Raw genomic sequence first — 24,963 nt, 5'->3', positions numbered from 1 at the left:
CTCAAGAACATCAAAATTATAGGTTTTGCAATTTTGATGAATGTTTGGATTCTCGGATCCAATGGTCTGGGTAGCTTCACAAAACTCTCAAGAACATTTAAAACACCATTCCAATGTATTAATCGACATGGGTGATGATCAATTCGTTCAAAATAGTTTGTAAGCAAAAATCGGGTTTTTGGTTTTAAAGTTGTTTTGAAGTGTAAGGAGTTAGCCAATAATTTATTTATAGTCATATACTTGATTGGTATCAAAACATGAACACTTGTTATTCGTTTGGATCAATTCAAAACTCAAAATTTTCAATTATTTTGAAAATATTGATTTTGATCAAACATGATCGGGATGGATCAAACATGATCCAAATAGTTGTCCAACATCATTAAAAACATGTTAGAAAGCTTTGCAAGCTGTTGTTCTTGAGGATTAGTTCAAGAACAGAAAACCTGTTTTTTCAGTTTTCCAAATTTCAAATTTAGATTTTTTTTGTTTTAGATCGATTGATTGATCTTGGCTTCACATAAATCTCATAAATAATCCTAGGATCGATTTCTATTCTAAACATTCAACAATCAGGCAATATACAAGCTTATGAAAACTGAAATATAAAAATTTCAAATTCAAACTGAAAATATGAATTAAAAAGTGATTGGAATCATACAAGGGATTGAAGAACACTCCTTAAACCTTAAGGTAACTTTCGGGATGCTCAAATCCAAACTTTAAGGCCTTATGTAAAGATTTTAAAAAATCTAAAAGCTTGAAGCTTTAATGGAAGATTTCCTATAAATCTTGATTTGAAGTTGGAGAGTGGATCCCTTGGATTCAAAATTATTAAGGGAAGCTATTTATAGCCTCTCGAAGTCAGTTGACACATTTAAGTGGCTTGAATCAAACCAAAGACATTAACAACATTTTGGTTGTTCTTGTTTCAATTTGCCAAAATAGGCATGATTCATGCTTATAGATGTAGGGGAAATGATCACTGAAGTAGGGTGATCATTTCACATTTTGAATCAACAAAAAATAATGATTATAGGAAGAGTTCCATCTTTGAGAAATTAAAGATGAGACTCGTTCTTATCCCTACGACGATCGCGACAAAGACGACAGTTGTAGACGAATTGGCATCATTTTGGGCGCGGTTGGCGAACGTGGAGCGTTCCGTCAGTATTCTGTAAAGGCGCGAGCGTTCCATCCGCGTTGAAGGTGACGACGTTGGAGCGACCGTTTGATGATCGGTTGCTTCGCGCACGGGTCTTCTTTTGGTGCAGCAGGTCGTGGGCTGTTCATGGGCGTCAGATGAAAATCCAGTGCTCATCCGATGGTCGCAGTTTCAACTGTAACTATTTTCCAGAATTTCGGCTACCCCCAATTGCGAATTTATTTTTTATTTAAAACTTTAAGGGTTTGTTTGAGTTGTTTTTTTTTACCCTTTTGACTTTAATTTTAATCTTTTAAAATACACAAAATATTAAAATAAATATGACAAATATTTTGTCAATTTACTTTATTTTTTTTATATTTTTGGGTTAAATAAATAAGTTTTGGAAATAAATGGGTACCACATTTTATTTTAAATTATTTTAATCTCTTAAATTTTCTAAAATTATTTTAAGATAAAATAAGTATAACATTTATCTCAAATAATTTTTTTTTATTTGGCCATTATTTTTAACTAATTAGATCTTAATTATCACAATAATTAATCTAATTAACTATTTAATTTAATTAGGTTTTGGCTTTATGGTTAATTATTTTGATTTTATTTATTTGAAAATAAATTAAAATAATTATTATAATTTTATAAATTAGGTATGTAGATTTTTAGTTCTTATAACATCGGTTCAATATTTTAACATCATAAATTCTAAAAACAAAATTATCGATTGAAAACTTTAATTGTGTTTTAAATTATAAAATAAAAAGTTATTAAGTTTAAAATATATAAAAAATAATTTAGAATTACAATTCCAAATTAAAAAAAATTCTAATTATATTAAGTTAAATTACATTAAAATTTTAATTCTTAATATTAAAAATTTACCAAATTTAAGAATTTAAATTAGACAATAAGATACCATTCAAATACAAATTCGAGAAAGTACCGTTAATGTTTACAAATTCGAGAAAGTACCATTAATGTTTTTTTTAATAATATTAAAATTTTATCAAATTTAAGAATTTAAATTAGAATAAGATACCATTCAAATGCGAGAAAGTACCATTAATGTTTTTTTTAAATACCCATCATTTCTCTTTTCATTAAGTTTTTTTTCTTCTTGAAAATACTAGTTATAATGTCATAAACCCAAACTTGTATCCAGTTTGAAAAGACGGAATCCGGTTAATTAATATAATTAAATTGTTTAAACACCTAATACCTGTCTTTCTCTCTCCTTCCCCAAACCTGTACGTGTTATCACCAACCAACCACCTCTATCTTAACGACACTAGAGTTACAGTTCATATCTTTCTCTCTTCCGTGTAACAACACTGTTTGTTGGTCATTTCATTGAGTGCAGTAATTAACTCTTCGTTGGTAAATTCTAATGTAGAAACATCATTTACTTTGGATTGGTCATCTGTCATCAAGAATGTTACAGCTTCAGTCTCTTTTTCAGCAGGAGAATCCTCTGAATCACTGTCGGCCCATTTGGATTTGTTTTCAACACACATGAAAACTTTCTGGTCCTTCTGATTCTTCTCGGCTTGAACATTTCGACCATAGATTTGAGTCAACTTCTCCCATATTTCTTTAACAGAGAAACATGATTTGATCTCGTAGATTATGTTCATGTTGATCGATTGATACAGAATATTTCTGGCCACATTATCTAGGTTGTTGGTCATCTTATCTTCAATAGTCCACTCACATCTTGGCTTCGAAATCTTTATGGGACCATCGGTAATGACGCTCCACGTGAACTTGAATTCTCATCATCTAATAGTCACGGTTGTCTCTTGACAGAATAGGGATCTTGTTGATGATAGACATGATTCAGGTTCTTGAAGCTTGAGAATAGGAAATAGAGCTCTGATACCAATTGATAGGATCAGCGACAGCAATAGAGATGGGGGTCTGACTATTGATGACGACTTCGGACAAACGATTTGATAGAAATCATGTTAAGAATTTAAACCACTTTCTATTCTGCACAAACCCTTGCAAACTCTTGAACGATTTTAAGTGCGGAAATGTTTGCTTAGATTTGAAGCTAAGAACCAAGAATGAGAAGATGACAGAATGAAAAAGACACAGCAATTTGTTTATGGATATTCGGAGCAAACTCTCCTACGTCACCCCTTCTTCCAACCACCAGAAGGATTCACTATACTTTTCTGATAATCAAATACAGTTGCACGAATAGCTCACTATTGAATAGAACAGACTCTGTTCAACTTACAATATGATGAAGAATATATCACTCAGCTAAAACAATGCTTTGATTCTAACTCTCTCTTGATAAACACACAGTAAAACAAGAAAGCAGCTCGTTTGTATGCGTAGATTGAATAATCTGTGTATCGATAGATCGATTAGTCTATAATTCCAGCAGTTCTTCTGTTGTCCTTGAGGATTTTTAAATAAAAAGCAAGTACCAACGGTCGAATCTTCCATAATGACACGTGGCTAACTTCCATTGGAGCGCCTCCATAGTACACAACAGAGAATAGCATCGTGGCCGTACCAATCTGGTAGTGCGCCAAATATTCTTCTAGGATATTCCTGGAAAAACAAGTAGTGGGAAGAATATTTGCTTACGTGACATTAATCAATTGGTTGCAACTGGCTGTCGTACTAATCTTCACTGGAAAGTGGAGCAGGAGTAGCGTACAACTAGTTGATCGTGGGTAGACGTGTGCTAGCTTCAAGCAACTGCTTTAAGCTTGACATTAGACATATTTCACTTAGACGACCTCGTCTAATGAAATTAGACGCCCACGTCTAATAGCAGGATCCATTAGACCACCTGGTCTAACGGGATTAGACGACACGTTTAATTACAGTTCCCTTCAGACTAATCTAAAGGAGTTAGACTATACGTCTAACTTTCATTAGTTAGACTGCACGTCTAACTATACATCCCTTCAGACTAATCTGAAGGAGTTAGACTGCACGTCTAACTCTCGTATGTTAGACTGCACGTCTAACTACGTCTATTAGACTGCACGTCTAACTACGTATCCGTTAGAATACACGTCTAACTACGTCTATTAGACTACACGTCTAACTAAATATCCGTTAGACTACACGTCTAACTACGTCTCCCTTTAGACTAATCTGAAGAAGTTAGACTGCACGTCTAACTCTCATATGTTAGACTGCACGTCTAACTACGTCTGTTAGACTGCACGTCTAACTACGTATCCGTTAGATTGCATGTCTAACTACGTCTGTTATACTGCACGTCTAACTCAATGCATTTAATAATCAATCAGTCTAATGCGCCTCATTCAGACTTAGTCTAATATAACATTTTTCGATACACTTGCACCAAAAACAATTAGACGGCATAGATTGAGTTTTATATACATTCATCATCAAAATTCCAATAGTTAAACTACTTTGACACTTAGTCAAAATAATTTGACCCAACAGACACGAGCGTTCCATCCGCGTTAAAGGAGACGACGTTAGAGCGACCGTTTGATGACCAGCTACTTCGCGCGCGGGTCTTCTTTTGGTGCAGTGGGCGTCGTGGGTTGTTCATGGGCGTTGGATGAAAATTCAGTGCACATCCGATGGTCGCAGTTTCGGTTGTAACTATTTTCCAGAATTTCGGCTACACCCAATTGCGAATTTATTTTTTTATTTAAAACTTTAAGGGTTTGTTTGAGTTGATATTTTTTTACCCTTTTGACTTTAATTTTAATCTTTTAAAATACACAAAATATTAAAATAAATATGACAAATATTTTGTCAATTTAGTTTATTCTTTTTATATTTTGAGTTAAATAAATAATTTTTGGAAATGAAATAAGTACCACATTTTATTTTAAATTATTTTAATCCCTTAATTTTTTTAAAATTATTTTAAGATAAAATGAGTACAACATTTATCTCAAATAATTTTATTTTTTTATTTGGACATTATCCTTAATTAATTAGATCTTAATTATCACAATAATTAATCTAATTAACTATTTAATTAAGTTTTGGCTTTATGGTTAATTATTTTGATTTTATTTATTTGAAAATAAATCAAAATAATTATTATAATTTTATAAATTAGGTAGATAGATTTTTAGTGCTTATAACATCGGTTCAATATTTAAAAATAATGACGTTTTTTTTAAGAGAAATGATATAGAACAGAAAAAATAATGACAAGAAAGTCAGAAATGATGTGTCTTGAAAATTTAAAAATTCTCTTTTATTAAAAATATACATCATTTTCTAGACTTTATTTTTGTTATTATTTCCTCGATCTCTATCATTTCTCTTTTTATTATTTTTTTTCTCGAAAATACTAGTTATAATGTCATAAACCCGAACTTGTATCCGGTTTGAAAAGACGGAATCCGTTTAATTAATATAATTAAATTGTTTAAACACCTAATACCTGTCTTTCTCTCTCCTTCCCCAAACCTGTACGTGTTATCACCAACCAACCACCTCTATCTTAACGTCACTTGAGTTACACTTCATCTCTTTCTCTCTTCGGTGTACGTTGTTTGTTGCTGCTAAGGCAAATCGCAATGCGTTGAGTTGCTTCACAAAAATATCCGTTCGTTTTTGTTAATCTTTACAAGACTTCAAAAACTCTAGTTAGCTGTTTTTCTGTCAAATTTACAGCACCGGATAGCTGGACGACGCTCTTGTAATGGGCCCTCTTACGCTAACGATTGATGCCAAGAAGTCTTCTCTAGTCCCCGCAGGTTTCATATCTTCTTTTTCCCTACTTATATTCTAACTTTATGTTGCTGCATGACCCTCATTGTGTTTATCATGATTATAGTTGGAATTAGTCTTAACCTGAAATGTCCAAAACAAAACCTCCCATTTCTGAATCCTTTTGCACTTGACAAGTGAAAAAGAAAGATACCCAACAAGCTGAGTATCACAAATTGAAAGAAAAAAAGAAGAAGATAGGAAATGCATCCCTGTCTAGGATGAAATTGGGGCTTGAAGTAGTCCCGACATCCCCTATTCTTTACACCTATTTCTTTTTGCACTTATATTCTATTGGTCTCATCTGTGTTATTCTGAAAACCTGGCCCTATTATGTTTATGCTTGCAAATTTTGCTAATAATCAATTTATTTGCTGTAATGTAATATGAATAGCCTTTCTTGATATTTTCAATCATAACATACCATAGAAATGATATGTATGTTCCATTGCTTTACTCACTAATTTAATTTGATGATTATGTAGTGAAATTTTTGAATGAGTAATTTGTCGTAGTTGCTGATGTCAATCATAATATTTTGTTGAGGATATACATGGGTTCCTGAACTGGCCGAGTATGACAAAACCTAGCTATGGGGTTAATTTGTATTTGGATTTAGCTAAGAACATAATGTGATATTATTTTGTTAAAAAAGTTATAAAATATTAATTAAGAAAAGGAAAATGTACAAAATTTTAAATACTATGGAGGTTTAGACCATAGATTTTATAATGAATCAAATTTTGGATTCGAATATCATAACGTCATAAAAGGAGTTATAATTCAAAACACCAACTTCCAAACAAGGGCTATTTGTTTGTGAAGGGAAGCACCAACAAACAACGTTCAAGCTGATCATATGTGCTTTGGGCTTGACACTTTTGGATTCCTTTCTCTTTGTTTGATTGACAATAATACTGATAACTAAGATAATTTTGTGCACTAGATTAAAATCTAGTCATGTTGGAGATATTCATTAATGGTTAATAATTAATTTTACACATGATTTTGTTTGCCTTGTAAGATATGTTCTAAGTTTACCTCTTTGCCCTCAGCTTGTTGTTAGTAGAAAACTTATGAAATAGCAAAGACCCATTGTCACTATTACCAACTATTAAAACATTTGAATATTTGATCAATTTGCTTATTGTTCTCATAATATGTGGTTAGAATTCTCAGTTTAGAGGAAAGTTGTGGTTAAAGAGAACCATTACAAGTAGCGATAGAGGAGTTTATTTGCATTTTTACACAATGATCCTTTATACCTTCCATTCATTGGTAAGAGTTTCAACTGTGGTGGAGGACCTATGCTGGTAGCATTTTATTTTTCCTGGAGAGCGTACATATTACTATTGTATTGGAGATTAGATTTGATCATCCATGTTGGAGACTTCATATTTACAAGAGCTTATGAGCCGACCAAAAGCTGAACTTTGCCTCTGCATTTCTTTGTTGTATTTATTGCTTCTGGAATTTGGTTTTGCAGATGTTGCTAATGGAGAAGTGCGGAATGTACAATTTGGAAGAAAAAGATTTTTTGCATCAGTTAGCACAAGGGATGAAAAGCCAATTGATTTCTTTCGAATTTTGTTTGGTAAGATGAGATATCCTTCTCTTATCGTTGGATAACTTTGTTGTGTAGATTTGAAACATGAATGAATGTTTAGCTGCAGTTAGAATGCTATTCATCAGCTAAACACACAACTCTCCCAATTAGGGATTAGTAAAATATTAAATCTTTGTTTTCCCCCCAAAAAATGATTAAATCTTCATGTTACATAGAAGTTGAACATAAGAGTTAGATTGATTTTTTGCCTGTAATCAATGGTGACTATTTGATGACATGGAATTGATATTATAATATGAAGATATTTAAAGGATACAAGAGATGGAACAGACATTTCTTATGTATTCTTTATTTTGTGATACTTTTACAAGAGAACATTGCATGTGAATTTACGGATGATAAAGCAAGAATGAAGTAAATGAGAACATTGGAAGAGAGAGTGTCTTCTCGGGTGGAAACAAGTCTCTTAGGATTAAAACTAAAATACTGGAAAATAGATATGGAAACAATAGGAGGAACTAATAATATGCCCAATGCCCTCAAGTTGGGTGGTACATGTACATTGGCAAGTAGATCATTGAAATTTGTTTTTGTGTGCCTTTGTGAGAATTTCAACAATTTGAAGTTTTGTTGTAAGGTAGGAGACTATAGAATCTTGAGCTTGTAAGAGTAAAAAAGTGATAATATTATTCAAAATATCAACTTAACTTATTTAGTGAGAATTGTGTGGTATATAAACTATATTGAGTGTAATGAAAGTAGAAAAGAAGGACCATTTAGAGGGATAGCGGACTTCCTTGCTTTACTTTAGAGAGGACTTTTCTTTTTCAACGGATAGGCAACTGAAAGTGGTGGTCAATTGGTCGGACAATGACAGAACTCAATACATTGAGTAAAAATAAAGTAAGATATTGAGTGCAAACAAGGTGCATCAATTCTAAGGAGGATATAGATAGATAATTTTACACTCCCACTCAAGTTGGGTCGTAGATATTGAGAGTCCCGAACTTACTACATAGTTCTTCAAAATTCTACTTGGGAAGAGCTTTGGTTAGTATGTCAGTCAACTGAATGCGTGACGTAACGTAAATGGTTGAAATAGACCATTTATTGACATTCTTATAAATGAAGTGACAATCAATTTCAATATTTGGTTCTGTCATAATGAACCAGATTTTTTATAATACTGATTCCGACTTGGTTATCACACATCATTGTTAGTATGCCAGAAACTCTAACACCGATTATGGCAATCAAGCAATCGTCTCTTGCAGACACTCTAAATGCCACTTTCTCTTTGGCAATTGTCCTCAAAACTACTCAATCTGAGTTGAATCAAATTCTAACGGCCTCACTCGTCTGGGCTGAACAAATAACAATAGACTAGTCCCACGAGTTAACTCTTGAAAATCCACCAATTAATACTTGGCATGTGATATAAGTTAACTTGTTTCACTCATCAATTACTTTTTACTTTTACATGTACATGTATATGTATATATATAGGTGATTACCCCCATATGAGAAAGTAATTCAATAATCACTCCCCTTTCTCAAATTCTTCAATAAGAATGAAACCGTGAAATGAAGTGTGAATCCTTTTAAGGTATTTAATAACAAGTTTCTTATATTTGAACTAAATTAATGTGTAATGCATTTTTTGTTCTGGGTAGGAAGAAAAGCCTTTCATAGGTGAACATTTTGTTTCTCATTGTTGTTTTCTCCGTTGGTTATCGCACGTTTTGTTTCGGGTGTGTTTGGTGACACTTTTGACCACTCATTTTGTACTGCTTTTGTTGTTGGGTGTAAACGACTCTCATCTCATTTATATCATATTACATAATTTATTTCAGAAAAAAATTCCTTCTCCAAATAAGATATTGTATTGTGTTCTTATAATTACTTCTACCTTTTCTACTCTTGATTCTACTTAGACTTTCATAGCCTGGAATTATCATGTCTAACATTGTATAGTTCTGCAGAAGGGGTTATCGCAGGGGGTACAGCTGGTGTGGTTGTGGAAACAGTATTATATCCAATTGATACAATCAAAACCCGATTACAGGTAGATTTCACATAGGTTTCTACAAAAATGAAAACTTAAATACTAATGATTTGTTCTATTAACTCTTTGATATTGGAATATAAATTCTTCATGGATTTGTGTATGTAAGGGCTAATACTTCTAGGACTTATATTCAAATGATTTATTGATATTTAAGACAACCATAGCCAGACTGATCAAAATGGTTTTAGGATAGAACGCTTCCTTTTAAAAGATAATTCCGATATCTTGTTTCTTCTTTTCTTATCTTGATAGTTATGCTATATTTTGTGCATTGTCTTCCTTTTCCATTAGGTAGATCTTGCATCCATGACCTCTCACTTTTGTAACATTTTACCCTTCAGATCTTGCCAGTGTAACAGGGTCTGCATCCCCGTCAATGTAAAATTGGATATGGAATAATTTATTTTAAATACAATAATTTCTGTCCTTTTGTGGGAATCTGATTTTATATTATAATTTGCTCTCTTCTCTATACTGTATCTGTGTTGCAGGCTGTTCAGGGTGGAGGAAAAATAGTTCTGAAAGGTCTTTATTCTGGTCTGGCTGGAAATCTGGCTGGTGTTTTGCCGTATGTACAATCTCCAATATCTCCAAGCATTTTTAACGTGAAAACACTTGCTAATTATATTTCTGATTTGCTTAGAAAAAAATATTACTAATTGGTTTGAATCCCATGTTGTTTCAAGAGTTTTGTGCCATGAAAACCATTACTTCCAATTTCATGTTCCTTCCCCAAAATGCTATCCTCCATTAGATGTGTTAATTATGTGTATCCTGAACTGATGGAAATGAATTTTCAATCAGTTCATTTAATGGTAAAGACGAGGGCTCATTCTAAGGGCTTCACTGGGTAGATTGTGCCTTTAGGTTAGATTATACAAAAATAGAAGTGGGATGACATATACAGATCCCACAAGCATCAATTTCAGACCCACAAGTTGAATAAAATCTACTAACCTTTTACCAATTAATAGTTATAAGTTGCAGTACTGTTAACAAAAGCTTTCAACTAAAACAGCTTGAGATTCATTATAATGATGCTCAGCACAAAAAATACTCTAGGAATCATCCACACTCCCAACAAGAAACATGCAATATTGAGCCTTTCTATATTTTGCCAACAGGAATCCCACAAGTAAACTGGTATTTTGTCGCAATCACGGTTGCCAAAGTTAAAATTAAAGTTGATTTTTTTCACGTTTGGTATAACATCTTTTCTGGATCACCCAGTTTATAGTGTAATTTTGTTAGTATACCATTTTTTTTTCTATATCATGATCCAAATTATGGAGTAATTTTTTGTTTAATTTGTTATATATATATATATATATATATATATATATATATATATATATATATATTTTCTTGGATCATGGATAATTAATTTGTAGATCATTATGATTTTTGGCAAACATAACAAATGTAGATTTTTCTAGATCATGATCAAAATTGGAAAAAGCATAGCAATATTAATAATAAAAAAAATGAGCAAGTCATAAATGTTTATTGTATGTCCATCATATTTGCAATAAATGTAAAAGAAAATACTTGGTATATTTTCTTTTCATCGAGTACTTAACATGCTTGACAATAATCAGATTATGTGATCTTTTCTTTCGAATCTCCATTTTTCTTTGGTAGGGACATATAGAACATTAATAAAAATAGTGAAAGAAAGTGTTGTGTTCTCTATACCTTTGAATTCTAATGGCAGAATGTGACACTTTTACCCATCAGAATGATATTCATTCTTATGAAAGCGTAGCATGTCAAAGTAGTAAACTCACTTACTTGATTAACAAATACAAATTATATTGACAAAGATTTGAAATGTTCCCAAACAAATGTTCTGATTTTTTGTCATGATTTTTTCCATCAACGGAAAAACTCATTCTCTTACATGAAATCTGTTATTAATTACTCCTTCCGTCTTATTTTAGATTGTCGTAACTCTAAAAATCAAGTCCCAAAAATCATTCACTATTTAACAACACAATCTCCAAATTACATTCATATACTTTTTCAATAAAATGTATTATTTTTCATCATAACACAAATATCACTCAACATTATTAAATCATTACTCAATTTCTTTTCCTCTTTTTACTTTTTAAGGTCATTTAATCTCAAACACCCTTCATTAAACATGAGATAGATGGGATGGAGGGAGTAGAAATACAATAGTGACCTTTGATGCCTTGGATGAAGATTTTTCTGTTTGCAGGGCTTCTGCTATGTTTGTTGGTGTTTATGAACCAACTAAACAAAAGTTGTTGAAGGTCATTCCTGATAATCTTAGTGCAGTTGCTCATCTGGTAAGACTCTCTCTCAGATGTTCAGATTATAGACTATAGGCTTATCATAATGACCAAAACATATATATACATATTGCTATTGCAGATAAGATGGCCTCTAATTTAGTTCTTTCATTTGTGTGTATTTATGCAATAGAGAAGTACCCTTTAAATACAAATGTACATAGGATTTCCCAGGATTAGTCTGATTTCTGCTATCATGGGATATCAAGTCTTATAATCATGGGATATGTCAATTGATATATATGCCAACTAATTAGATATTTTGAATATAATAAGCTAGAATGACCCATAATAAAGACTTTTCTTTTGAATGGAGGATGCAATCATGACCCCCACAAATGGTCACAATCATATTGGAAAATCGCCCAAAAATTTCCATGAATCAGTTTCCAGTTGGATGTTTATACCAAATGTAGATATTATTAAATTTTGATCAAGTCAACGAAAACCTATACCAAAACAGGCCAATTTATTTTCCAAAACATTTGGACATAATTAAAGAGATAATTATTTATCTAACCAATTAAAATATATCCTCTAATTAATTTTGAATATTCTCAACAGTATTTTATTAGGACAGGTTGAAATGGAAAAGGGAAGTGATCTTACAGTCTTTTGGCAGTGTAGATGTTATTTGTCTAGTCTCTGAACTGCATTTGCTCATAAATGTTGGATTATAAAAATGACTATGAAGATACATGCTAGTCAAGTGGATAGCTGAGAGCCAGGACAAACATGGCAAGAAAAAATCTTGAAAGCCCCCTTCACGCAATTCCAAATTATGAAACTATAATATGTATGGCATTGTCAAATCTGGGGTACATCACATCTGGAATCTTTGCTGCAGCATTGTGTTATGTGACAGATTAGGAATTTAGGGTTCAGATAGAATTTAAAGACAAATCAAGAAGGGGTGAAGAATCATAAAGAATTTGGGTAATAAAATCCAGACTGTTTTCCATTCAATTCAACATTTTAACTGCTAAGTATAAGATTTATCAGCTATTTATAAATTTCCTCTACCTAATAATTACAAATTACAATTCCACTCTTACAATTTGTTTACAACTCTATCCCTAACCCTAATATGTACCTCATAATGTAACATATTGACTTCAAGAACCCTTGCTGCAATAGTACTTGGTGTTTCTTACGGTCAATTCTGGGCTGTACAAGCAAAATCGGATCAACTATATATTATTTTCTAAATGTTAAAGTTTGTTTTAACATAGTTGTCACAAATGCGACTTCTAAGAAGACTAACAATATTTACCACCAAGTATTGAACATGTAACATGCTCAGGCAAAATCGAATCAATTATTTTCTCTTACTGGTTTAAGTATCGAAGAACTAAGAATACCTAGGTAATTGATTTTACATCACCTTTTCTTCTAGAAATATTTTTCTTTAAAAAAGGTTAATATAAGTCCTATCCTTGCTCATTCTATGGAAACTTATTATACATTCAGTTTTTTTGAAGGATTTACATGTCTTGAAAGAGTGAGTAATTTATCAAAGGGTTATATACAAAAAGGGACCTAAAGCTTTTGAGACATTCATTTGGGATATAATGTTTCATTTACACTATAAATTACATTAAAGGTTAATGGTATATTCGAACAAAGCCTGAATTTTGATGATATATTCAAATGTGTAGGACTTAACAAATTAAGTTAATGATGTTAAATAAATTGATTTGTTTTTGTTGACTAAGTGACAACTTCTCATTTCAAAGCGTGTCCCTTCTTTTCACTCTCTTACCGAATCTATGCGATTGTCACAATAATATTAGAAAATCGACAAAGTAAAAAGTGAAGTTTATTTTATTTTTTGCATTTAGTATAAAAAGTGTGATTAAATTAGATTAAATCATTTAGTGAAAAGTGTATGAAAAGTTGCCAAATTTTTTGATTGTGCTACATAAATTTTTATACATCAAAGATTCTAGTAAAATGTAGATTTTTTTCTTTCTTTTTTTTTTTTATCAAATTGACAAAAGTACAAATCAAATAGAGCTCGAATTTTCCTTTGTCCAAGGATGTAAATAATATTTCACATTCCAAATGGTGTCGAATTTTGTGCAGACTGCAGGAGCTGTAGGAGGCATTGCTGCTTCCCTTATCCGTGTTCCAACTGAGGTTCACAACTTGTTCAATTCCAGATGAAACTGCTTAACCAGAATTCAACATGTTTGAGAGTTCTTTTCCTTATGTTTTTTTCTAAGCAGTTTTTAATGTGTGAAAAATCATCCTTCCAGGTTGTTAAACAACGGATGCAGACTAGGCAATATGCTTCAGCTCCAGAGGCTGTTCGCCTTATTCTTTCCAAGGAAGGCTTCAAAGGACTCTATTCAGTTTGGAATCTATCCCATTGTTCTATATATTAACTATTAAGTGACAGTGACAGTTGTAAACAATATATTTTCTGGAAAATATCACATTTTAATTCATCAAACATTCTTTTTTCTTTTCTCAGGGGTATGGTTCATTTCTATTGCGGGATTTGCCATTTGATGCCATGCAATTTTGCATATATGAGCAACTTCGTATAGGTTATAAGCTGGCAGTAAGTTGTACATTTTTGCTCATCTTTAGTTTACTCATGCACTCTTATTCATTTATGTCGCTGTGTAGCAAAGTTTACTCATGCACTCTTATTCACGATGATCAATATTCTGGGAACTATGTCTGTTTTTTAATAACAACTCTTGCACTTCTCGTATGCCTGGTTCGACTACCTTATGTACATATTATCCACTTCCAGGCCAAGAGAGATTTAAATGATCCAGAGAATGCTATAATTGGTGCTTTTGCTGGTAATTTTCTACAACCATTCCCTTGAACTTGTTTTCCTTTTCCTCTTACAATTTCCTCGTTCCATATCTTTTTTGTTATGCTTTATTTTCAAATAACCCTCGCTACGTTTATATCCATAAACACCTTTGACGCTAAGAAGAGCTACACTATTGACAACTATGGCCTTAGTAGCTCTAGTATTTATAGAACAACATCTAGAAAGAAATAGGTAATAGAAAATAAAGAGAGGCAGTAAAAATATTTCATTAAACTTTTGTCAAGAGGTTGGAGTTGGTTGGTAACTCGTTCCTCTAAATTTTCAAAGGTTTGATTAAGGTTTAGACATCCTAACGTTTGATTTTCTGTGGATTAACGTTCATGTCCAGAAATTTTATTCTAATCTTTTGGACCAAAAAGTTTGTATTATTTTTTGTTGTCCTTTTATCCGAGAACTCACCTCAATTTTACCCTTTGATTTAAGAATATTTTTTTACGTAAAATAGCGTGCATTATTTGTGTTATTTTATTTGCTTATATTATAGTTTATTGCTCTTAAAATTTCAATCAAGTGGGGAATTGATTTATTATCATAAATGTGAATATCTTTGTTTATTCCCAACAAGTTGTATCGAACTCTAGTTAACATTTTCCACTTAATTAATATATGTAGATAAACAAAAATAAAATAATTTTGTTGAATGTCTCAAACTGTCATATTTAGAAAGATAAATAAAAAATATATTTTTTTAAAGAACTAACATTACATTTCACATCGATGACCTTAAAGATGAAAAATCTTTTATTTGTAAAAACTTTACACTTACCAATATTTCTTATAGTCTTTAGAGTATACAAATTCTCAATTTTACTCCATGTGTATGTGTCTCAAATTGAACGTGGTTATAAATATTATCTTCTTCTATCAGATTTGGAGACGATTTCTTATTAACATATACTTGCTAGATGTAAAGTTTTCACAAATAAAAGATTTTTAATCTGCCACATCCAAATATGATAATTTGAGTCATTTTAACAAAAAAAAATGATTTTGGTTATCTTCATATATATCAATCGATTCTAAAATGCTAACCAAAGTTCTGATAGCATTTTTTTGGGAATAAACAAAAATATTAACGTTTACGATAATAAATTGATTCCTATTTTAATTGAAATTTTATGAGCAATAAAATACAAATATAAGAAAATAAAATAGCACGTTATTTTAGGTGGAAAATTTCCTCAAATCAAAGAATAAAATGTCACGTCCAAATCAAGCCAACTATAATAAAAATGTTAGGTATCCAATTAAGATATAACAACCTTTAATAACACAAAACAATGGGCATAATCTAAATATTCCAAACTTTTTTGTCACAAAAAAAGTAGAATAAAACTCAAATTGGATAAAAATTTTAAGCCACATAAATCAAATTTAAGACGTCTAATCCTCGACCGAAACATTGAAAATGTAGAGGAAACAAGTTACCAACATACCGATAAAGTTTAAGCTCAATCGGACTCCGTTTGACTCTCCAATTGTAAATCGCCGACAAAGTTTAAGCTAATCAGACTCCGTTTGACGTTTCAATTGTAAGTTTGATGGACGCTGCGAAATATGCTTTATATCCCTTTTTATTTTTTATTATTCTCTCCTGGCTTGTTGTTAGAAGTACTAAGGCTACAAAAATAAGAATCTAAATTACCATATTATCCATAATAAAATTAAATTGAACCATCTTGGGCTTTTCTCATGTTTGCCAACAAATTCATCTCTAATCAAATACACTCTAAAGGAATTTCATTTTCAATCTCTTGGAAATTTTACAGTTCCAATTGTTTTTTTTTACTTGCAAGTCTCTTGATAATTTATTAGTTTTATTAAAAAATTCTTATTTTAATGTATTTTATGATTAGTATATTATTAATATTAAACAAAGAATTAAGAAAATATATTAAGTATTCTATTAATTTTCTGATCTACATATATTAATAGTAAATAAATATAAAAGAGAAGAAAAAAAAGAAAAAAAAAGTTTGCTTAATAATTACAATTTTATTCTTTAGATTTTAGTTTTACTTCCAATTATAAGTAAAAAAAAACATGGTATCCTAGTGGAATTTTCACTATAGGATTGAGTATTGCATGTTTCTATAGTGACATGACTGAATTTCCTTGGTTTGTTAGGTGCTGTGACTGGGGCCATAACCACTCCTCTTGATGTGATTAAGACTAGATTGATGCTTCAGGTATGACCTTTATGCCCGGTCATGAAGTTGGGTATTGTTGGGTCCTATGCAATTTTTATTTCATAGACAATTTATTTTTCATGTTTCTATGGCTAAAAGAAGACACCAAAATTTGTTTGTTTAGCGTTTTCTTTATATACTATTAAATATATGATCGAGCTACACTAATCAAATGAGCATATGAGAATATTCACCAAAATGTTTAATTTCTTGAACATGGAGAAATAATTTATAATCAATACAATGTCAATAGAAAGACAACATACATTTTCTTCATATTTGAAAAGAGTTGATTTTGTATAGCTGCCATCACATGGGTATTCAATTGTTTGCAACTAGCAGGGATCTGCAAAACAGTATAGTGGGATTTTCGATTGTGTCCAGACCATTGTTAGAGAAGAAGGTGCTCCTGCTTTACTTAAGGTAATAAAACTTCTCCTTCTTGTATCCAAATACTGCAAATCCATGTCTACAATGATGAAGCAACAACTGCAGATAAACTTGGTAATAGAAAAATGAAGTTAAATTTCTGGGACATAAATTCTCACGAGAAACAACACATTGGCCCCATTTGAAAACACTCATAATTTTGTTTATGGTCAATAATTTTTTTAAATTTGTCCCTGGCTAAGTTTAGTTTTCAAATAGATTTGTATCAAAATGGGGTCAATTTGTTACATCACTTGGTCATCTCTGATACCAATTAATATAGGTTATAGATACCTTAAACAAAAACAACTTGGCCACACAGCCCAAGTAAAAAAAAGTACCTAGAAATGTATCTAATAGCCTAATAGCATCACAATTATAACAATCTATATTTTGTCATTATCAAATGTTGAACATCATATCTATGATTTTGTTTTCAAAGTTAGGCATTGTGCAGTTGACATTAATGAAAATGGCCGAAATATATAGAATTAGATATCTTTATGGCTAAAATAATCATTTTGAAAAGACTTACAAATTTCATGGTAATCTCGGATGAATCATCTGAGGGATGCTTTCAAAGTGACATAATTTTAGTGTATCCCAACCAGTCACACCTTTCTATATACAAAATGTATTTAGATCTGTCTCTAGAAAGAAATTCATTCGCAGATTCTAATACATATCCACACAATGTTTCTAAATGAGCCAATTGCACCATGAAACCTGAATGATTAAGTTATGTAGAAACTTTTGATTACATATATATTACAATCAACTTGATGCTTTTCATTAATGGTACACTTTTTTTTCCATCTGATACAGCATTGAATAATAATGATTCTTTATGGGTTATAAAGTTTTGCAAATGCTCCATTGTTTTGTTGATAGGGTATAGGACCAAGAGTGCTATGGATAGGTATTGGTGGTTCAATATTTTTTGGAGTTCTAGAGAGTGCAAAGAAATATCTTGCCCAAAGACGTCCTTTGGCCGCCCCAAGTTTAGATGCTGAAAAGAAAGAGTAAGATTGATGGAAGAATTCAGCTTCTAAATCTTGGGAGAACCTGTTTCCATCAAATTATTGTGTTTTTTTTTGTCCCCCTTTCTTTTCTTTTCTTGTTTAAAGCTGTATTCATTTATGCCTTAAACCCTGTATCTTTTGAAGATGTTTGGTAGAGTAATATTTCTTTGACAAACTATAAATTCTCTTCAGTGAAAATTGTAATCCAAATAGAAGAAACTTGTTTAGAATAATGTTTAGCCCCTTCCCCTCTCCCTCTTTCTTTCCTAAAGCAAGTTACCAATGGAATGGGATCCTTTGTGGAATGTTATATTGTTCATTGCTATTATACCTAACTAGTATAAAACCCTACGTACGGGGGAAATATAAATGAAAATTTTATAAAATATTTAATTTAATAAAAGAGAATATATTTATATGAAGAGAAAATATATAATACATATATATATATAATCAGAGAAAAAAATAGAAAAAATAAATTGATTATTATTAATTTTTTCATAATATAAGTAAATTGTACAAAAATAAATAATATATAAATAATTGTGGAAAAATTATGTAAGGAAAAATATATTTATATAAAATTAATTATGAAATATATACATGATGTGAGAAAAAAGAATAATGGATTAAAACTAAAAATAATAATAATACAATACAAACCAAAAGACTTGATTTAATTTAAACTATTGAAAGCAAAATAAAAATTTAAGTTAACACAATATTAAACAAACATTCATAAAAAAAAATGTATAAAAAAAACTAATAAAATGAAATTAAAAAATTGTAAAATAAAAAATAAAAACTAAATTTTTTGTCTTTTTGGTCCTATCTCCTCAACAACTTTGTCCGCTGCTCCTCCCTAATAAAATTTAATTAACATATAAAACACATTTCAAAAACCTAAATAAGACATTAAAATAGATAATAAAAAAAAACAATTTATTTGATCACAAAAAATTGAAAAAGTACCTCTTTAACAGCTCTGTTTGAAATTGATGCTTTTCTAATAAAATTTAATCAAATATATATAAACGTTTCAAATATCTAAATAAAACATTAAAATAGATTAAAAAAACAATTTATTTGATAAAAAAATTAAAAAAGTACCTCTTCAACAATTTTGTCTGAAATTGATGCTCCTCCCTTAACAAAATTTAATTTAATATATAAAACACGTTTCAAAGTTGAGCATAAAGATATCCAAAATATGTTTACTTGTTGAGTAACACTTTTATAATTGTAAAATTGTGTGATTTTTTCTTGATGTTGTAATCAGTAATTTTAACTTGGAACACAAGTTTTCGCGATGACATTGATGATAACGGCAATGGTAAATCTTTGTCACAACTCGGATGTAATTGTAACAAATCTGAAACAGTTAGATTAACTAAACTTATTGACAACTCTATAAAAATCACAAATAGTGCAGCTCCTGACTCGTCACCAACCTCAATCTCTAATTTATATCTAAAATGGATACAAAATATATAATGAAAAAACAAAATAGATATAATCAAATATATGAATATAGTTTGTTAATGATCAAAGAGACAAAAATAAACACCTTGGAGTAGGATTTTTTGTAACTTTAACACATGAGTTGCAAAAAAAAAAACATCGCCCTCGAGCGTTACTTTTCTGCGACAATCATCACAAGAGTAGTAAAACCAACCATTGTAGTTGCATACATTATTGATTGTCGCTTCAACGGTACATATACATTCCTGTTAACCAATAAACCAATAAGATAACTATAAAAATATTGAAATACCAATTTTACCAACCTTGCTTTCCTCATTTGACATTAGGTTGTATAATTCCTCAATTGTGTGTCGATCTTTCATCATCTCATCTTGTAAAGACATCGAATTTTCAACAGTATCATCCAACAAACATACTTGAGATGGATGGACAGCAAATCTACAATTAGTTGAGTAAAGGTGGCACAAAAATAATAGTCATTAAAACAACAAATATTTAAACAAAGAGTATTGTTTAAAGAAAGACAATATCAACCTTTCTCGCATAGTCACCACCTCTGGAATCATTAGATTTTGAAAAACTTGTGTGGCCGTTGTTGAAGAAAGGACATGATGACCTATTGAAAGCACATAAAAATGGTTAACACAAACATATTAAGACATAAGTATATTTTTTTTACAATTCATACCTTGGTATAACTTGACAAGTAAGCCAGTCACAACTATTACGATAGGATCTTGGTTGTTAGATCCCTCAACAAATTCAAAATTTTCGGCTATGTTTCCCCATAAAGTTAGATTAATATCTTCTCCACTATAAAATAACACATAGAAAAGGTAAAAATTAAAATATTTAATAGAGTAAAAAAACAAAAGAACTCAATTAACTTATAGATTTATAAATGACCAACCTATCAAATTGAAGGTTTAAACCACGTTTTGCAACTGTGTTATATCCAGTTTTGCTAAAAGTCTTAGAGCCCAAACTGATAAGACGAGTTATAATAACTATAACATAAAAAAGGAAAATGTAAGTTAAAAAAATGAATGAAAGACAATAGTTAATCAAAACACTACCGGTTAGTTGTGAGCAATTGTCACTTCTAGAAATAACCTCCTTGTAATCAGAAAAATTAAATTTATATCTCAGAATATTTAGAATCTTAGACTTCATGGTTGTCCCGTAGCTAAACAAAATTTTCAAAGAGTTTGGAACTGGTTTGTACTGAGCGTTTGACTTGACAACTCGAAAATTTTGAAATATGTACATGTTACCCTCCTTTAATAAGTTTCGATATCTTGGAACAAATTGACGACCGATGCTGACGTGAATAACCGCACCCTATAAATTACATGTTAGTTTGCACTAACATACATTAATATATAACAAAATATTAAACACACTTACCTCCTTGTCTATTAATAAGAAATCAACACTTAGCAATTCATTATTTTTTTTTAGTATTTATTGCATCCCACATGTACATAACTCTTGCAACTAAATGTTTGTAGTTGCCATCCGTAGTCAAATCTAGAATTCCAATGGAGGCTTGTGTGTCCATTTTCTGATATTATGAATTGACATTATAATAGTTAGTATAAAATATAAACATAAAAAAAACTTAAAATAAAAAAACTTTAACAATATTTATATGTAAATATAGATTGAATAATAATAAAAAATTAAATAATATAATATATTAAATATGAGAATAAAGACAAATATTATAAAATAATGAGAAATAATAAATATAATATATTTAAAAAAATTCTTTTATGATTAAAAATAAATATCATGTATTAACTTTTAATAGATTCACCATCTTCTGTAAAAAATAGTTATTTTTATGAAAATTTAATATATTATGCAAAATATTTTTTTATATAAAAACATTAAGAATATTTAAGTGAATAATTGGATTGTTATAATTAACGAAAGTATATGTGAAAAAATGACCAAATATTTAAAAATTAGATGTTATAAACATAACAAACACATTTATTATAAAAAAAATATTTATATATCATATGTTAATAATAATAATAAATTATTAATATAATATGAATATATTAAAAATGAAAATAAAGATAAATATTGAAAAATAATGGGAAATAATAAATAATTAATTGAACGTTATAATAATAAAAAAATTGGAGAATAGAAAAAAAATATTACGCTAAGAATAAAGAGATTATATGCATTTAAATTTTTTATTTTATTAATTAGTCATAAAATTTAATTATTATTTGTACTTTAACCAGATCGAATTCAAAAGATAGGACGTTGTTGCAGCGGCCTGAAATGATCAAATTCCTGGAAAAAAAACAGTGAACAATAGATTGTTGAAACATAACATTTACCAATTTAATTATTGAAATAATGATGTTGATAGAGAAATTGATGTTAATATAATTTAATTATTACTCACTTTAACCGAGATGGAATTCAAAAGATAGAATGTTGTTGTAGTTGCCTAAAATGATAAAATTCCTGAGAAAAAAGAGCTAGAAGCCTAAAATGATAAAATTCCTGAGAAAAAAGAGCTAGAAGCCGCAAAAGGAGACTGAATAGGCAGAATATCACTCTTCTCTCTTAAATTGAACCTTGTTGATGTAAAATTATTTATATGAAAACAAATATTTAGATGAAAAAGATGAAAAATTGGGTTGATTTATTATATTGATTTAATTGCAGTTACACAGTTTATGTTTTTCATAATTATTGTTTTTGTGTTATATTTTATAATTATTATAATATGATAACTGAAAGTTAAATTTTATAATTAATATAATATATAATTGAAATTCTTAATTTTATTGTAGGTTTTAATGTTTTATGATTAGTATTTAATGCTAAACATGATAACTACATTTTTTTTTCTATTTTATAATTAATATAATGGGATAACTGAAAGTTATATTTTATAATTAATATAATATATATTTGAAATTCTTGATTTTATTGCAGGTTAAGTTTTATATTATAATTAATATAAAATGATAACTGAAAGTTAAATTTTATAATTAATATAATATATAATTGAAATTATTAATTTTATTGTAGGTTTTATGGAGTAGGGAAGTGTTATGATGGAGAAGAATTAGGGCTAATGTCCTTGGTTTGAGTAGCTGTTAGTGGCGATTACAGATAGAATAGTATAAAGATTAATTATTGTTATGAAATGAATTGGTAGAAAACTCTTGTAGTGTTTCCTTCCTCTCCCAATAATAATTCTCAAATGCTCCTAGATTGTTAAGAGTTCTTATCTTCCTCCTTCATTCTCATTCTAGTTTTATTGTTCACCATTCAATTCAAGGTAATCTTCCCGTCGTTCTCATTCTAGTTCTATTGTTCATCATTCAATTCAAGGTATTATTTGGTAATTGAGCTAGGTTAACTGTCAATTTCTAATTAACAGTATTTTAGAAAATTCAGAGAGACTTAACGAAGCTAAAAAACACAGAACCAGATAGGGTCAGTTTTTAAGAACCATTCAAAAAAACTAATACTAAGTAGTTTTTTCACCAAGAAGCAATGCATATTATTGAAAAACAACCATATTAAACAGATAACTCACCTCAGATATTGCTTGGGTACATGAAAACCCTCACTCTATCGCCCTAATAAATACAAATTAGTAAACCATAACGATACCATTACAATATGATCTAAAAGATACGAAATTGTAATTACCATAGATTTGGGAGGAAGGTTAGACTTGAACTTAGCTCGAACAACTCCACTGTTACCATGAGGACGTGAAACATTCCCCCAAATACAACGGTATTGTGATCCGTTCTTCTTCTCCTTGGCCTTGTATATATAGGCAATGCGTTTCCCTTGGTACCATGTAACTTCCTCTTTTGTGTTAACTCCCTCGATCTGTAACAATGAAGTGCTCGGATACTGATTTGACTTCGATCTAAAACCAATAAATACAATAGTCATGAATACATTCAACTTAAGGATATTACGATTTCTAAAAAAGAGAGGATAATCAGTCATACCTTTTGTATCCTAAAATCTTGCCTCGCACATAAACCCTAAAACGAAATCGGTGTGAGGAAATCCACATCTTAAACACAGAAATGGAAATCGCAAGAGATTTCTACCTGATAGTTTCACCTTGACGCCCCTTCACCGTGGCTATTGCTGTGAAGATTCTTATAGATGTAAAAAGAATTGAAGACATGTAGATAGACTACAAACCGATATTAAGCGATAGCCCCATCTGAGTAGGACGAAGGCTTTGGTAAAACCCTAGCCGATACTCTATACCATCTTGGAGTGTCCCCTTGGGACCAAGGCTGGGGGAAAAGAAGGACCTTCCAACGACCGTATAACTGCAACAAAAATGGTAAAATAATAAAAACACAAATTTCATATACACAAATAGATGACCGACGAAGAAAGCCACATCGCAGAGACGTTCCTTTCCCTTTCATCGATGACCGATGATGAAGAGTCGCAATCGTCAGGTAAAACAGGCGTTGTTCGGGGATATCGTTTAACAATCGATCAGATCGAAAGGAAAATCAGTGACCGACGAAGAAGCAGAACTCACATGGTTGTAATAGAACAGAGATTACTTTATTGCATGATGAAGAGTCGCAATCCGTCAGGTAAAACAGACGGTGTTCGGGGACATCGTTTAACAATCGATCAGATCGAAAGGAAAATCAGTGACCAACGAAGAAGCAGAACTCATCTGGTTGTAATAGAACAGAGATTACTTCATTGCGAGCATCTGCCATGCCATGTGAGCTTGCTCGATCTCTTTTTGTAAACAGTAAACGGAAATTTTGAAAGGTCGTGGAGAGAGAATATATTAATGCTTAATTACTTCATTTCTACCGTTTCTTTCTTTTAGAGTTTCTACCCATTCATTTAGGTGATCATTTAGGTGAGCGCGTGATGTTGACCCTGAAACAAAATAATTAAGCATCATTATATATATATATATATAGATTAGAATGATGCTATTGCGTTTGCAAGAAATTCTATACCAAGTGGTTATCACCAATTGATTGGCGAAAAATCATTATTTCTGTGATTGACGAAAAATCATCATTTCGGTGAGTTCTGGTGGTGAATTAATTATATATATATATATATATATGAGGAAATGGTGGATC

The 24,963-nt window shown here is 30.5% G+C and overlaps 2 protein-coding genes across 3 annotated transcripts; one reads left to right on the top strand and one right to left on the bottom strand.

The window, feature by feature from the left end:
- Nucleotides 1-2,373: 2,373 nt before the first annotated feature.
- On the top strand, nucleotides 2,374-18,665 carry LOC124932538 (S-adenosylmethionine carrier 1, chloroplastic/mitochondrial-like). Of its 2 annotated transcripts, XM_047473189.1 has the most exons (13): nucleotides 2,374-2,487; nucleotides 5,801-5,883; nucleotides 7,383-7,490; nucleotides 9,446-9,528; nucleotides 10,023-10,099; nucleotides 11,756-11,846; nucleotides 13,935-13,988; nucleotides 14,108-14,203; nucleotides 14,326-14,415; nucleotides 14,614-14,665; nucleotides 16,831-16,892; nucleotides 17,235-17,315; nucleotides 18,213-18,665. In XM_047473189.1, exons 2-13 carry the CDS (start codon nucleotides 5,829-5,831, stop codon nucleotides 18,345-18,347), a joined length of 984 nt encoding a protein of 327 aa, XP_047329145.1. In that variant the 5' UTR covers nucleotides 2,374-2,487; nucleotides 5,801-5,828; the 3' UTR covers nucleotides 18,348-18,665. The 2 variants fall into 2 exon arrangements, with proteins under 2 accessions (XP_047329145.1, XP_047329144.1); XM_047473188.1 differs by lacking the exon at nucleotides 2,374-2,487 and having other exon boundaries at nucleotides 5,581-5,883.
- Nucleotides 18,666-23,406: 4,741 nt separating this feature from the next.
- LOC124930227 (60S ribosomal protein L35a-3-like) lies at nucleotides 23,407-24,587 on the bottom strand. The gene is made up of 6 exons (XM_047470587.1): nucleotides 24,562-24,587; nucleotides 24,038-24,171; nucleotides 23,941-23,980; nucleotides 23,836-23,871; nucleotides 23,522-23,750; nucleotides 23,407-23,448 (listed from the first exon to the last, which is right to left on the bottom strand). Exons 1-6 carry the CDS (start codon nucleotides 24,585-24,587, stop codon nucleotides 23,407-23,409), a joined length of 507 nt encoding a protein of 168 aa, XP_047326543.1.
- Nucleotides 24,588-24,963: the final 376 nt, after the last annotated feature.

Source organism: Impatiens glandulifera, chromosome 3 (assembly GCF_907164915.1).
Source record: "Impatiens glandulifera chromosome 3, dImpGla2.1, whole genome shotgun sequence".
NCBI classification, from domain to species: Eukaryota; Viridiplantae; Streptophyta; class Magnoliopsida; order Ericales; family Balsaminaceae; genus Impatiens; species Impatiens glandulifera.
Note: the sequence above shows the minus strand (reverse complement) of the source record. Positions and strands in the feature narration are given on the sequence as shown.

Bases quoted from the DNA above. Each gene is read 5' to 3' on its own strand.
- LOC124930227 (XM_047470587.1), bottom strand. From the start codon at position 24,587: ATGGCATGGCAGATGCTCGCAATGAA. The intron at 24,172-24,561 runs GTAATCTCTGTT...TTTTTGTTGCAG, and splicing joins TGGCAGATGCTCGCAATGAA to TTATACGGTCGTTGGAAGGT. The intron at 23,981-24,037 runs GTTTGTAGTCTA...GAATCTTCACAG, and splicing joins GGGGCTATCGCTTAATATCG to CAATAGCCACGGTGAAGGGG.
- LOC124932538 (XM_047473189.1), top strand. From the start codon at position 5,829: ATGGGCCCTCTTACGCTAACGATTGATGCCAAGAAGTCTTCTCTAGTC. The intron at 7,491-9,445 runs GTAAGATGAGAT...ATAGTTCTGCAG, and splicing joins TTTCTTTCGAATTTTGTTTG to AAGGGGTTATCGCAGGGGGT. The intron at 14,204-14,325 runs GTTTGGAATCTA...TTCTTTTCTCAG, and splicing joins GCTTCAAAGGACTCTATTCA to GGGTATGGTTCATTTCTATT.